Raw genomic sequence first — 15,701 nt, 5'->3', positions numbered from 1 at the left:
GGGATGTTTTTTTTTTACATTAACCACTTGAACCCTAGCATCCCTATTCTGAGGGTAACACTAGCCGAAAATTGCTGATCAAAGATCCAAAGACCAAAAACCAATGATCTACAAGCTCTTGTAGAGCTTGTAGATCTTTGGTTTAAGTGGTTAAATGTCTGAAATGAACAAAAAACATTCATTTACACAACACTGATGATAGTCAATGAAGCTATCTATGAAAAAGTTATATCTGCAACACAATTGTAAACAATGTAGTGGGGGGTCCCTGCTTCATCTCTCTCTCAGCTAAGGGGTCCTTGGCCTGAAAGAAACGTTGAAGACCCCTGCTTTAGAGGACTGCTGTAGCTATCGTTCAAAGTGAAAGACAATTATTGTATAATGGAGCTCTTCGGCCTGTGTATACACTGATTAGGCAATACAGCCAACTAAATTAGGATTGTGTATCACATAGTAATAGCCTCTCTCTATAGCATTACAGTGCAACAAATCTGGCAGCTTTGTTTCATTCCTAATTTGTAGTTTGTAGTTTTGCTGGTGAATATTTCTCAGAGGCAGAATTGCTCAAGAGACAAAGCTAATGTTTGTTTTGTTAGTTAATAAAACATCTACTGATGCACAAACTTGGACACATCGTCGATGTTGTTTCCTGGAGTCACTGGGTGTTTCGGGTCTTGCAACAGAGACCCTCCTCCAGGCAACCCGACCGAGGCATATCAGACCCCAGCAGGTGTTGGCGACACTTGGAGGCTCTAGGCACTGTGGGTTGCCTCTGGGCCTGGCTCCTCCTTTGTGTGACCAGAAGTGATCATTCAGAACATCTCATTCTGCCTTGATGGATTTTCAAACCCTCCTTGCAGGTTTTAATGCAGTCTGTAGCTTTTGGGTTCTTCCTCACAGAAGAAGTGGTTTGGGCTCCACCTCGGGTCACCGTCTCTCCGGCCGTCCTCTGTCTCTACAGATGTCACCACACTCTTCGTGGTCGTCACCCAGTCTGTTCCTGGTTGTCACTGGTACTCCCACTCCCAGAGTTTTCGGTTAATAAAATATCTACTGATGCACAAACTTGGACACATCATCAGTGTTGTTAAACAGTTTATCAGCGCAAACTTTTCTTTTTATTTAATTCTCTTTATTTTTTGTGAAAGTTAACTACCAAGCGAGTTTGGAAAATATACCAAAGATATCAAAAGCAAACCGAAGAAGAGAGGTAAGGAGGCAATACATTGGCCTTGACCGCTGCAATGCTCCCCTGGCTCACTGAATGTTTGGCACACATTGACCTTCCAAGGCCCTAGCCTATAGGGTGATTATATTCTTAATTGAAAATAGCCGATATACAAGCACACAACACGTCGCAGGGACTCTTTCGCTCTCAATACCCAATCCACTCCTTTACAATTCCAAATTAAATGGGTGGATAGAAAGGAGGCCCTTTCTATCCACCCATTTCATTTGGAATTGTGTCTCTTTTATTCCACTTTGCAATCCGCTGATCTCAACTGTCTAATCTAAACTCTGGCAGCGGACTGCTTTGACATATAGCATTTACCTACATGCATGAAACGGAACACCACGTTGTTTCATGACAAGTCACACAACCTTTGTTACCTATTCTAGCTCGGTCTTCCATCCTCGCATCAATAGGTTAGAGTCACACAAATTCTTAGTGAATCTCCCAAAGTTTGGCAAAAGAAAATGTGAATACAGTATAAGCTCTATATAACTAGGAAGTCATGTTGAGATTGAAAACCTTTTAAAAGTGAGACCTAGTCAAGACGTGGCCAAAACAGTATAATGGAATCATGTGCATTTCCATCAACTACCGTTATGTGAATATTCTGAAGAGGCCGCAACAAGATGATGTAATCAAAAGAGTGCTAGCTAAACACAAACGGTTATGGAGAGTTTGTATTTGCGGTCTATCCATCAAGCGTTGCTTGGAAGAGTGGTCATAACAGCCCTCCATCACATATACATTACTGTAGAGATGAGGAATGAAGAATTATGCCTGATTTATACTTGGTTGCAGCGTGACGCGTTGTGAACTTGTAGATCTGCTATTTTCTATTACATTACAGTCATTTAGCAGACGCATTTATCCAAAAAATAAAATAAAATGAGCAAGAGCTAAAACAAAATAAGTGTATTAAATAAACAAGATCCAACGAAACAATAAAACAAGAGCTCATACAACTAGCTAACAACAAGTAGGCAAGACAAAAAGGAAGGGTAGTGTTTCCTGAAGAGGTGGGTTTTCAGCCTGCGGCGAAAGATGGGCAGTGACTCTGCTGTCCTGACATCAGTGGGGAGTTCATTCCACCACTGTGGGGCCAGAACAGAAAAAAGCTGTGACCGTGTAGATCGGCCAGAAGGACCACCGAGCGACAAGGCAACCAGTCGCCCCGAGGCGGCAGACCGAAGCGGTCGGGCAGGGGTGTAAGCATCGACCATAGCCCGGAGGTAAGAAGGAGCTGTTCCTTTCACTGCCCTATAGGCTAGCACCAGGGTTTTAAACTGGATGCGAGCCACTACAGGAAGCCAGTGTAGAGAACGGAGAAGGATAGTTGTGTGGGAGAACTTGGGCCGGTTTAACACCGCAGATTTCTGAACAAGCTCCAGAGGTCTGATGGCAGACGCCGGGGCACCAGCAAGGAGGGAGTTGCAGTAGTCCAGGCGGGAGATGACAAGAGCCTGGATCAGCGCCTGCGCTGCCTTCTCCGTGAGGAAGGGGCGAATCCTCCTGATGTTGTAGAGGAGGAATCTGCAGGACCGCGTCATCGATGCGATGTTTGCCGAGAACGACAGTTGGTCGTCCAGGGTCACACCCAGATTCCTCGCAGTCAGAGTTGACGTCACCACAGCATTATCAATGGTGATGGCCATGTCTCAGTGCGGACAGCCCTTCCCCGGGAGGAACATCAGCTTGGTCTTGTCCAGGTTGAGCTTCAGGTGGTGCGTCGACATCCACTCCGAGATGTCAGCCAGGCGAGCAGCAATGCTTGTGTCAGAGGGGGGGGAATGACAGGATCAGCTGGGTGACATCGGCATAGCAGTGTCTATGTGAGACACCGGCAAGCAACCAATTATAAATCAGACATAACCACACAAACTGTCTGAAAATGTATCAACATTTTTGATCACAGCCAAATGTCACTATTTGGCTGAGCCTGGTAGCAGCAATGGGCCTTGATGGGAAGCCAGAGTGCTATGTCGGATCCACTTCTGTCTTCAGAAAAATCCAAATAATACACACTGGGCCAGGCCTTTTTGAGTTTTGCTGTGTTGTCAACGGGAGAGTCTCACTTTCAAACTAATGTCTCTGTCCCCACTTGTGTCCCATTTCTCTTTAGCAAATAAAAGAAAGCCCAAGGCGTTATTGAGCTTTGATGTTATTATAATGCATATTATCTAAATTCAGGGCTAGCAAAGTGCTGTGGGGCTTAAATAAACGGCTGTAGTAGAGTATACACACGTTTGTATGCAGCACCATGTTCGAATTTGTATCCTGAAGCCCAGAGGTGTTCTCTAAGTGCCTCTCTTGCCATTATGTTTTTCCTACAGCAGTTTTGGGCTGTGTGTTGTAAACACTAGTCACTCACTCACTCATGGACGTTTGTGCCCTCAAGCAATGGCAGCATTCTCAAAGTTTCTCAGCAACCACCACACCAGCCACAATAGTCAACTATTTAGTGCCACACAAATAAACAGCTGACCACAATGTAATTTTCATAAAAACACAACGTTTTGTATACAGAAACTTTTGTATACTGAAACACTATTCAAAGTGAACACAAAAAGAAACGTTTGTCGATCTAATATTTGGGGATAAGACTATTGAACTCATTTTAAGAATTTTAAATGCACTTGACAACATTAAATAGCACTGTTTTCATTTCCCCATCGTTCTTTCAGAGATTTGCACTATATTATAATTACATTTTAAGGTAGAGAATTAAGATAGGCATATTCTGTGTCTCTTCTCTGTTTTTTTTCTGAATATGTTCGTCCTCTAGGCTGGGTATTTTCTCTCAAAAAAAAAGAAGAAAAAAAGGCGCTCCTCCCCTCATTCCGATACAAAATCTCAGATTCTAGTTGGCAGGATTGTTGCAGAGCAGAGTTTCTACATATCACAGTGGGGGCCACTGGGGCTGTCAATAAAAGATGTGTGCAGGGACCATTTCTAAGTTACACATTTCTAGAGTGGCTGTCGGATGAAAAGAAATGGGAGGGAATCCACTGAGAGGAGAGGGGCTTGGCCGACTGAAGAAGCTAGATGACAATGTAAGACCTTGCAGGACAATCTGCACTTAGATCCAGCAGAACGTTAGTTCTGCTTTGTCTAATTACCCATTATACCATACAGTACATTCTGTTTTTTATATGATGGGTCATCATCTGTTCCCCACCCACCCCTCTCTCTCTCTGTCTCTGTGTCTCTGTGCTCTCCAGCAGTGCTCTTCTCTTCTCTCCCTTCTCGCTTGTCGGCTGTCCTCTTATCACTCTCGGTCATCTCCCTTCTCAAAGCTGTTTGTAGTGTTAAATCATCCCCAAAAAGTGACAAGTTTTACTTCATTAGGTAGCGTCAGAGTGCTCCGCCTCACTGAGGAACAAGGACCGAGAGTCTATCCTCTCTGGGTCTATCAATAACCATTAGGGACCAGCTCTCATTAGTTCAAACCTCAAAAAGACCTCCAGGGCTTGAGTAATGGGGATCTGGCAGTGCATGTGATGGGCTACTGGCTCTTTTTGACTACGACGGGTAACCCAGAACCTTCCATAACTTTCCAGAACCTGTGAAGTTCTGTGACGTGTTTTTGTTAACATTATAACCACAACTTAAGCTGTTATGCAACATAACCCCGGTTCTCTGAAATATGAGTGAGGTGATAGCTCGTTTAGCTAAGCAATTCCAGCAGACAAGATATAGGCGTGCACTGCTTCTGTTGAGAAGAGGTGAGTGACTGGTGGGCAGCGTGCCTTCAGGCCTGTATTTTAACAGTACAGGGGGGTGCCACCCCTGATGAGCGCCGCAATCTTGACCAGCCAATAATATTGCCTGAAGTAGTGAAAGAATGCTTGTGTGTTTCTGCCAGGGGGCGCCAAACCCATAGTGAGACACCTAATTGAAATATTGATAGGAGAACCACCCTTGCAGGGTGCGAGGTAGTACCACTATTATCGCTATTTTGAAAATATAGGATTCTCAGAACCTCATTTGGGCCCTGCTCATGAGGTAGTACTATCTGAAACCATATGGAATCCAGAAATGTGTTTCACCTGCACAGAACGGCATAGCCTGGTAAACCCCCCTCCCTCCGGAAATCTCATTTGCATTTGGTTTCAGGAAGGAGGGTCTGGGATTGCTCACAGAGTAAAGCTGCCCGAACCACTGCGCATACGAACCAATCAGCGGCTGCTAGGGGCGGGATCATCCAATCACCTGCCTAGTAGCTTGAAAAAATGAAACTCCGTCTGTCATCGATTCTGCGCCCGGAGTCTCAGATGCAAGTACGCTGTGAAACAAAATGTGTGTCGCAAGCTTCTTCCATTTGACGGAGTGAGGTTAAGAACGGCACGGTTCGCTTGGTTCTTGTAGTGGAAAAGAGACACATGTGCAGTACATGACAAACCCCTTGTTTGCCATTGCTGATTGTAAATACATATTTACCCAGTGGACGATCGTTACTAGAGCTCTGTACACAGGAGTTCAGCCTCCTCAATTCTCTTAATGAAGAATCCTTTCCTCTGCCCCCCCCCCCCTTCCCCATCCTCCTCAGCCCCCATTCAACATGTCTCTGCAGTATGATTATTCTCATGGCAACGAGGCCGGATGGAGCCGGAGAGCCAGCAGCGTGATGGGATGAGTGTTTCCGTGCGATGACATAGGAGCCCAGAGGTTTCTCTGCCAAGCGCAGGGAATTCAAACTTAATCAGGGCAAGGACCCCCTCCCTCCTCCATCTATGAAACTGTGGACAAAAAAGAGAGAGAGAGAGAGAGAGAAAGAAGGAAAAAAGAAATGGAGAACCATAATCTAGGCGATGTAATGCTTTGCTCCCTCTTGGTTCGTCCGAGGAGCCAAAAGTTTTAGTTTTCTTCCGTGAGTGATAGGCTCATTTCAGGGCTATTGGAGAAACTTTCTCTTTTACCCAGAAGGAAGACATTAGTAAGATTAGCTTCGTTCTACTCTCCTAATCCTTTCCAACTTCTATATCCCTGTCTCTCTCTTCTCTCTCTACATATCTATTATTTTATATATATATTCATTTGCACACACACACACGCCCCCACACTGAAGCACATGTCGATCCATCAGCCCAGAGACCAGCTAATATCGCTCACTGATCCCAGACAGGGAGCTGTGCAGTGGGCTTTTTAGTCCAGCTTGGCCCCCTGTCCACAGGCCACGGTCACTGCCAAGGGAAGGAAGCTATGATTGGTCCTGATCAATAATACATTGACTGCATTAAAGCCTATGAATAAGTCATGGCTGGTAAGAATTAGGAAAGTCCTCAGAAACACACTAAACTCACACACAGTCTCACACACACACACACACAGACGTACACTTACACACGGCTCATCTATTTAGGCCACAGAAGATGTCGACAGACAGAAATAGAGGATAGAGGAGGGGTTTTAACTTGTAATGAATATTTCCCCCTCTTCCTGACATTTTGTTGCATGTTGAAGCTCTCTCTCTCTCTCTCTCTCTCTGCAAGTAACGTCCCTTTCCCTTCGGGCGCAATAAATAACTTATTACATCCATGTGTCCTAAGGCTTAGAGAAGACCAGCTGAATATAAATAGTTCATTTGTCTCCACTGGGGCTGCCGTGCTCACGTTATGGCATATAAATATATTTGTAATAACATTTCTTATTTTTTCTACAAACATAAGGGTTTTGCTTGACTGCAGATGAGCGCTGAAATACCCATCCAACGTTTCAACCCAAACACTCATGCTATAGATGTCTAACATAACAGTCAGACATAAGGGGGCCATGATGAGCGGGTGCATACATTGCTCAGCAGAGACTTTCTCCTGTGCCGAGAGCCAAAATGAATGATTGAAAGAAATAAGTCTGCACATAAAAGTACATGATGCCAACGTTGACAAGATTTTAAGCAGGAACTGTACTTTTGACTTATTAATCTCCTGGTTGCTTGAGGCATTGGACACTTAACTGATTTCTAATGGTGTAATGGAACCGCAACGCATCCACATCATCGCTGCATCAGGCAGCACTTAACCACGGAGGTGTGTATTTGTGTGCGTGTGTGTGTAGTATGTACTGTAAAATGTATTTGCATGTTCATTTGATGAGGTGCCTCGTTTTGTTGTGAGGTGTTGTGTGACGATGATGATGTGCTCCTCGGGGAGGTGCATGATGGTGAGAGGAAGCGGCGCTTTGTTCCTGCCATCAGACGCGTGTCGGAGAGGAAGGCTCTAGGAACTGTGCAGTCAGAGAGATGCTGCAGCCTGTTAACCCATTCAATCCGGGAACGCATCTGTGTCATTTTAAGATTTCTTTGGCTATTCAAAAATAGCAGATATACAAGCTCATACTGCGGATCTGCTATTTTGGGAAAAAAAATGAAAATTTGTGCAATTCTATGAATACATATTCTACAAATGTCTTCTAAATCCTAACCATTCTTTGAAAAAAATTATGGTGCTATATCAATGGTTCCCAAACTTTTTCATGTCTAGGACCCCCAAAATGATATGTATTTCGCCGCGGACCCCCATCTCAAAATATTTTGTTCCAGGACCCCCCAGAAGCAAAGATTGGAGTTAAAAATGTTCGCTTTAAAAATATATATATTCAAACTTTTTCATTTCAAAGACCCCCAAAATGATGTGTATTTCGCAGAACTTGTATAGCTGTTATTTTTGAATAGCCAAAGTATAAAATCTGGATAAAGTGGTTACACAGATGCATTCCGGGTTTGAATGGGTTAATGAATGTGTTAGCCTTGCTGCCAAAGACTGTACTGCATAAACCTCTGATGAGGAAGAAAAGAGTCTGACGGGGAAAGAGGAAAGATGGAGCATGAGGGATGAGGAAGGGGCTAGAAAGATGGAGCATGTGTCTGTCATCATCACTGAAGCAGAACTAGATGGAAGTGTAGATATGTTATGTATGCGTCTTAAGTCGCTCAACTTCGCAACGTATATGCAGGGTTGGGTTTGTTGGGGAGGATGGGGGGGATCCATGCCTCTGCTTTTGATATCCTCCCCCTCATATCCCCACCGGCAGTCAAACTGTATGACTAGAGGGCCTCTAGTCATACAGTTTGACTGCCGGTGGGGATGTGTTTTATCCCTGCTTCTGAGTCAGAATGAATTAAATACATGCATATCCTTTGGGAAAGGTAGACTTTAATTTAAAAATGCACATGAACCCTGGCATTTCTTTCTTTTCTTTTAACTGTGAGCTTGTAGATCAGCTATTTCCAGTATTTGTTGTTAAAAGAAGTGCCGGTATAGGGTTTAAGTTGTTTTTGAGTGTTTTTTTACAAATCGAACTCAGTGTATATTGTATGTACTCCTGCAAATCAATTCATGGCATAAAAAACGAATGTAGACACGCTGAACCCCAGAAAGCAACTCTAAAGAACATCAACCCGTTTATGTGCAATTTAATGGTCATTACCTTGATTGACAATTAGATTGGCAATGTTGCAAAGGTTGTAACTTATAATGAGCACTTTAACATTACCAAATTACTTAGACGAGAGAATACTCAAGTCTAATGGAACGTGGCTCATTTAAACATTAAATGGTAGATTGTCACATTATAGCATTGGCACTGTTCATATAGTTGGCAAGCGTAATGATTGTTTCAGACAACAATAGTACCTTCAGTGAAAACCATCCAATTGCTATCAATCTTGGCAGTGCCAGACAAACATTAGCCTTTATTTTATTTTAATGGAGAGCAACGGAAGCATTCAAAACGGCTATATTTGTAATGCTCTGGATCCAATAGCATTGCTATTATGTATTATAATGTTGCTTAGATATGGACTAGTTTGTAAATAATATTTGTCAAGCTGTACATGTGTCAGGCCCGGTGAATGGAGTGCAGCAGAACGATAAGGAAAAGTCCCAAATGCGGAGCAGATGCAGTTGAAACAGATTTATTAACCATTTAAGCCCTATATATTTAATGTTATGATGAATAGGAAAAAAATGCACATCTACAAGCTCGCAACACGTCATATCATGGTGTGTTGTGAGCTTGTAGATCTGCTATTTTAGCCTCTTTTTATTTTTAGAAATGTTTTGAAAATATCATGGCATTTTCGCCTTTAATGACATGCTGAAAATAGGGACTCCAGGGGGTGATGTGGTTAACACACAAATGAACTAGGCTTATGAATACAGGCAGGGGTAGACATCCAGGCATGTAGTCCACAAAAAGACAAACACAGCCGGAGAACAATGTACACATGAGGAATAGAATGAAGACTGGCATTTGTTCAGGTCGTCTGATTACAGAACTAGTTGCAGGTGGGTAATTGGGAACAGCTGCAAGTTGGTAATTGGGAGTGGAACGCACAAGGACACACAAGGAACTATAAAGATGAGACAAGTAATGACTACAGAGAAGACCTACAAACTAAAACCTTGCTACAAACATAATACATAACTAGACGAGAACATTTTCTTCAAAATAAAAGAAATGCAGCAATCAAGACAAATGGGAGGCTGTGAAGGAACAGACATGGATCATGACATAATGGGTTGTTGCAATACACATCACTTTTGAGTCTCAAAATCTGTGACCTGTGACATTCTGTGATGTAAGCTGGATTCGTTCGTCTGTATTATTATATTATATTGGCAGAATCTTTGTTTGTGTTCATTAAATGTACTAAAAGTGTGATTTTGAGATATGCAATGAAAATAACATTGATTGCTTTTGTTCTCCACTCATGGAGCACAGAAACAACTGATAAACATGACTAACAATATGTGGACTCATATCATGGCCATAACACATCATTCTTTCAATGTGATTGTCTTGAAATTTATACATTTTGTTTAAAGCATTATGCCTATCCATAATTAGGCCTATATGCCTTTATAGACCTCCAATGGTAAAACCGCAAAAATATAGAATACATAATCTCACACCAGTGTACAGTAGATTGTAAATGCTTCATTGACAGTCAATACGAGTGACTGACTGTGGATTCATACAGTAGTTCAGTTCTCACTGATGTTTTACCTTCCATCAAGCCTTGTAATACAATAACGCTGTCAGCTCCGAACCAGAAAATCACTCCGGGTACAAGCCCAATTACATTTTCACTTGTTTGACGATTCATTCCCCATGGAACTGCGCATTGTTATCGCATCACAGAACAGGAAACAGGACGTACAGTACTTCTCCATCCCGTTTGGAAACAACGGTTTATGTTATAGTAATACAGATATACACCTAAAAAGTGTAAGAACTCTGTGTTAAAACTGACACTCAGGATTTTGCAGTAGAAGTTCCCAACATTATTTATGCTCCTACTGCAGTTCCCAAGAGGTGTGTTGAGACACGATGTGCAGTGAGACAAGTCCAGGTGTGCGTTGGGATTTAGTGACAACCACCGTTATTATTGCAATCCTTCTATTAATGCATCTGTAGTTCACATATCTTGAGAACCGTCCTACCGATCGACTTCCGGCCAATATGCCCATATATAGGCATATGGGCATCCGGTTGTCCAGAACCACCGATCTGACAGATATACCCATGGATATATATCCATATATGGGCCCGACCAACTTAAAACTTGGCGTGCGTATTGCAGAGGACCCGAGGGCATGATGAGCCAAGTGGGAAGTCAAGATCAGCAAATCTCCTGAAAATATAAATAAAACTGCAAACCCCCATATATGAAATAATAGACTCCATATTTGGGCATGCCTGACATGGAACCTCCATAAATGGGCAAAAAAGGGACAGACTGATACCAAACTCCTAATATATGGGGATAAACAGTCAAACGGGTACAAGGTATTTTATAACTGCATGGGGCATGCATTCCAAACTTGCATCGTTATATGATTAGTTTGTGCGCATTCATTTCCCATACAGAGGCACATTTTATACCCTAAAAATATATATTTTAAACACTTTCAATCTGACTTCCCTGTTTTGGGCATGACATTTATTTTTTTCCCCCTTTTCTTAATTGCTGATCTACAAGCTCACAACACATCTCATCGCAACACCTCGTGAACTTGTTGATTGGCTATTTTCGCTATGAATACAGGTGTCCCTTGGGATTTTGACTTGCCTGTTGGTGTGCCTCGGGTACAAGATGTTTGCAAATCATTCCCTATTGTACATTTGTTTTAGATGCAGAACATTTAGAGTCCAGTGAACAGAGGCACATTTTCCTACAGTACTTTGTAATTATTATAGTAGAACTGGAGTAAAAGCGTAGGAAAGAAGGAGCGAATTTACGGAACTTCCAGAAGAGAAAGTGAAACTGTCTCTCACAGTCTGTGCTCTCTTGGGGAGGAGCCGTGCTCTGTCACCCTTACACGGTTGTCCAATTAGAGCTGTGATTAGTGTAAACTGTCCCCAGTGAAATGAAATCCATCAGACTGGCTCAGATCGCTGCAGACGGGTCCCTGCAATTTCTGCAATCACTTTATCTCTGTCACTGCAGTGCTAATATAAAACCAACAGAATGGATGATTTCTGCTTAAGGCAAGCGTTGATTGAAACTGATTACGTTTCGCAAGTGTTGATTGCATTTTGCAAGTGTTGATTATATTATACTGTATGTGTGTCAAGGTGTGTGTGTGTGTGTGACTGTTTGTGGGTTTATAGTGAAAGATTGAAAAACTAAAAGATTGAAAGAAAGTGATTACTGAGAGAAATGATTTTTATATGGACTCCTCCATGTTTTATTTCAGACTGCCGCAGCCAAGACGAGATCCTGTGGACCGTCGGGATTATGAAGACCATGAGCCTGGACCATCGATGGGCCACGGCCCCTGACACCAGACCAATCACTGACCACAGCCACCTGTCCTAGGTGTCTGCCTTCCACACCCTAGATTAATGGCAAATTCCCTCTCAATCTCTCTCTGTCTGTGTGTGTGTGCGTCTCTCTCTCTCTCTCTCTCTCCCCTCTCTCCCACCTCCTCTCCCTTCTCTCCTCACATCTGCGGGAGAGAGAGCTGACCTTGAAGAAGACTTCTGTGACAAATATGGATGGCTGCATCTCTTACGTTCTCAAACTTTTTAATTCCACACTAGCTCCTAACTTTTTTTCCCTCTCTCTAATTGAAACACGAGTTCTGCGCCATGAATTACCATCAGGCTCAATTTCTCCACAGCCAATCAGAATCAGGCTTCCTGGCGGAGCTCAGCTGTTAGAGCCCAGCAGACGCCAGGGAACGCCACATGGTACTGTGAATATGACAAAGGCCTTCACGTTCGCTTATTCACACGGACATGTCGTTTTTCGACTGGCGCAGAGGAAGAAACTGATATTTGTCGTCTGTCAGGATGCCTTAGCATGATTGTAAAAAAAAAAGGGAAGGTTTAAAGTCTGTCCCTTAACTTTGTCTCTTGATATTTCCTCCTTACATCCTCTCTTTTTGTTGTACAGCTTAATTTTCTCCAGTCCACACCCATTCTTTGTGTGTTTGTGCGAGAGTGTGTGTGTGCGTGCATGCGTGCATCTGCTTGTCAAATCCATCATCCCATGACGCACCCATTGATCGGTGAGCATATGGTGAGCCCATACAAGGTGAAAATCGAACTGTAATTTGACTTGTGCAAAACGGCACTCCAGCAAGGTCAGCATTCTGTGTAATGTATAGAAACTTTCTACATTGACGTAGGCAGGCTTGTCTTTCAGACATGGCACGTTGCCGCAGGTTGTTTTTTTCTGTACCTCCATACTAGTGCCTTTTTTAATGCGATTTATTTAGTTAATTGCTAGATAACAAGATGAAAAGCGGTGTCATCTGTAATATTATGTTAAGCACTGTTGCGCAGCACACTTGAGTTGCACTGAGGGTCGTGTACACTAGGGCTGCAACAGTTAATTGTACTAATCGATTTAATCGATTATTAAAAAAAGTGGAGTGGAAATTGAAATGTATTTTTTGTTAAAAGATTTTGGCTACATTCGCTATTTTGGCACGACACCTTCGTGCGACAAAGTATAAACTAGAGCTTAAGTGATTAATCAGACTAATCGATTTAGTCGATATTAAACATTAGTTGGAATTATTTTTGCGTCAATTTGTTGATATATAAAAAAAGTAATCACTCGAGTAAGAAAATAATCGATAGTTGCAGCCCTAGTCTACACTGACGAGGGGAATGTTGGTTCTGGTTTATATGAAACAATTCCAGTGAATAACTCATGTCTCTACTGTATGCTTCTGTGACCGATGTGAGTCGAGAGGACTGTCTTAAGTTTCCTTTATGATTTTTTAAATTCTCTATTTGTCTTAAATCAACAAATAAAGAGTGCCGTATCTTGTGGTTGCCATCAATTGAGTAATTTTTTCCAGTCGTAGAGGTTCTACATAATTCTACATAAATATTTGTCAAACCAGCAGGAGTGCCGGCAGACTATCGATCATCTCGGAAATGATTATGATGAAAACCTGGCTCGTATGTGACAGGAGACGGAGACAGGAAGGTAGGGGAAGGGAGAAGATTTTCACTTTACTTTCATCAAGAAGTTAACACACTTGTTAAGGTCTGGTCTATAATGCGTTATAAGTGCATTATAAATGTGGTTATAAGGCATAACACTTGTTATAAATGTTTATTATTATGCATAACAACTTATAACAAGGTTTATGAAGTATTATAACTTACGTTAATATAATCTATAAGTGCTGGTCATAATGTATTATAAACTCAGTGGAACAGCACATTACTACCAGGTAACACTTTACTTAAAGGTTGGGTCTATAATGCATTATAATCACATTTGTAATGCGTCATGATGCATTATAATGCACTTATAATGCTTCATAACACTTGTTATAAATGTTTATAATTATGCTTAACAAATTCTAACCGACACTTTGTAACTAGGTAGTTATAACGTGCTGATCTACTGAGCTTATAATGCATTATGACCAGCACTTATAATAAATATTGTTATTATAAACATTGTTTTAAGTTGTTATACATGATTATAAACATTTATAACAAATGTTATAAGGCTTTATAAATGCAATTATAATGCATTATAGACCCGACCAGTAAAGTGTTACCATGGATCTTAGCCTAACAGGCCCATGACGAGCCGGAGCCCACTTTTATCACATCACAGAAACAATCAGAACACTGGCTCACAAACCCCCTCCATCCTCCACCCTCACGCTTCCTTGTTCCATCAATTCTTCCATCTCGTTTCCTCTCAGCATCACGGCACGCAGCGCACACATGGGCTTTCACACCTGCTTTCAACCTTGGCTGAGATGTTCTATCGGACCGTGAACGCTGTCTCAGCAGTACTGCTTTCTCGGCGCTGTGATATTGACTGATTGAGGAAACTCATTTAGCCAGTGGGCATTGGCTGTCTGGGTGGTAATGTGTGTGTGGATTCTCATTCTCTGTCCAGTTTCTCCTCATATAAATAACTGCACTTAATGACTTACTGGAAAGGGTCATCGATCCCCAGCACTAACGTAGCACAGACTGTCAGCTGACAACCAATGCTTTTATTTCTCGTGTGTGTGTGTGTGTGTGTGTGTGTGTGTGTGTGTGTGGAGAAAGAGAAGCGAGGAATATTAAAGCGCATTTCTTTGTGCAAAGAAATATTGAAATGCATGGAAACATGCAATCTAAGGAAACAAAGGTCTCTGTGACGAAACGACTACAGTATGCTTGCACGTATGCCTGGGCACACACAATATACAATACACATACACAAGCCCTCAGGACACGCATCAAAAAAGCAGCTACGTGGTCAGTTGTAATAATAAATCCAATTTATTTTCTAGTTCCACTATGACATTAAACCGACTCATTAAGGCTCGTCATAGTGGGAATGTAGGTGGTGAAACCACCTACATAGACCACAGTCACCAACCGCAGTCACCAACCGTCTTTTAAATCGCCGCAGGGAGAAATGGGGTCTATTAAATACAGCAATCAAAGCTGCAGTACCACTAGAAAACATGTCACGTAACTAATTCAATCCCACAACCCACGAAGCAATTAATTCCTGTCAATACAAATGCACATATTGGCTAGTGTTCACTTGTGTGCATGTGTTCGTGTGTGCATGTGTTGGCAAACAAGCTCAATGAATTAAGCGGAACCTGAGAGCAGGTGTAATCGGTGTGGGGGAAAAAAAGGGAACCTTGTGATCTCACTGTCTAAATGAGATCAGACAAGCTTTGCTTCGCCACTTCCTCCCAGACAACAGATGTATTGCCTCTGGTTTGTTATTATTTCTCTGATCACGTTGGACACAAGCATAGAAGCAGCACAGATGACAGGATAATGACTAGGCGTTGAAATCGGACTGCCTTTCGACAAAATGAAACCCCCACTCTTGCTATGCCTTGACTGCTCCCTTAAATTTAAATTGATTTAGCTGCATGCACAGCTTGCACACACACACACACACTTGTACATTCAAATTTAAACTTGTACATTCAAATTTAAAGTATCCTATCTAATTATGTTCGTCACTAGA

The 15,701-nt window shown here is 42.2% G+C and overlaps 2 protein-coding genes across 3 annotated transcripts in view; both read left to right on the top strand.

Moving 5' to 3' along the window:
* trim44 (tripartite motif containing 44) overlaps positions 1-13,523 on the top strand; it is a 77,095-nt gene extending 63,572 nt beyond the window's left edge. For both annotated transcript variants that reach the window (XM_080437837.1, XM_080437836.1), the window contains exon 6: positions 11,935-13,523. In XM_080437837.1, coding sequence (XP_080293963.1) covers positions 11,935-12,019 — 85 coding nt within the window. In that variant the 3' untranslated portion in view covers positions 12,020-13,523. The remainder of the gene's footprint in view (positions 1-11,934) is intronic.
* pdhx (pyruvate dehydrogenase complex component X) overlaps positions 1-15,701 on the top strand; it is a 408,353-nt gene that overhangs the window by 309,723 nt on the left and 82,929 nt on the right. The window lies entirely within an intron of this gene.

This window comes from Gymnoscopelus braueri (genome assembly GCF_963280865.1).
Source record: "Gymnoscopelus braueri genome assembly, chromosome: 9".
Taxonomy (NCBI): Eukaryota; Metazoa; Chordata; class Actinopteri; order Myctophiformes; family Myctophidae; genus Gymnoscopelus; species Gymnoscopelus braueri.
Note: the sequence above shows the minus strand (reverse complement) of the source record. Positions and strands in the feature narration are given on the sequence as shown.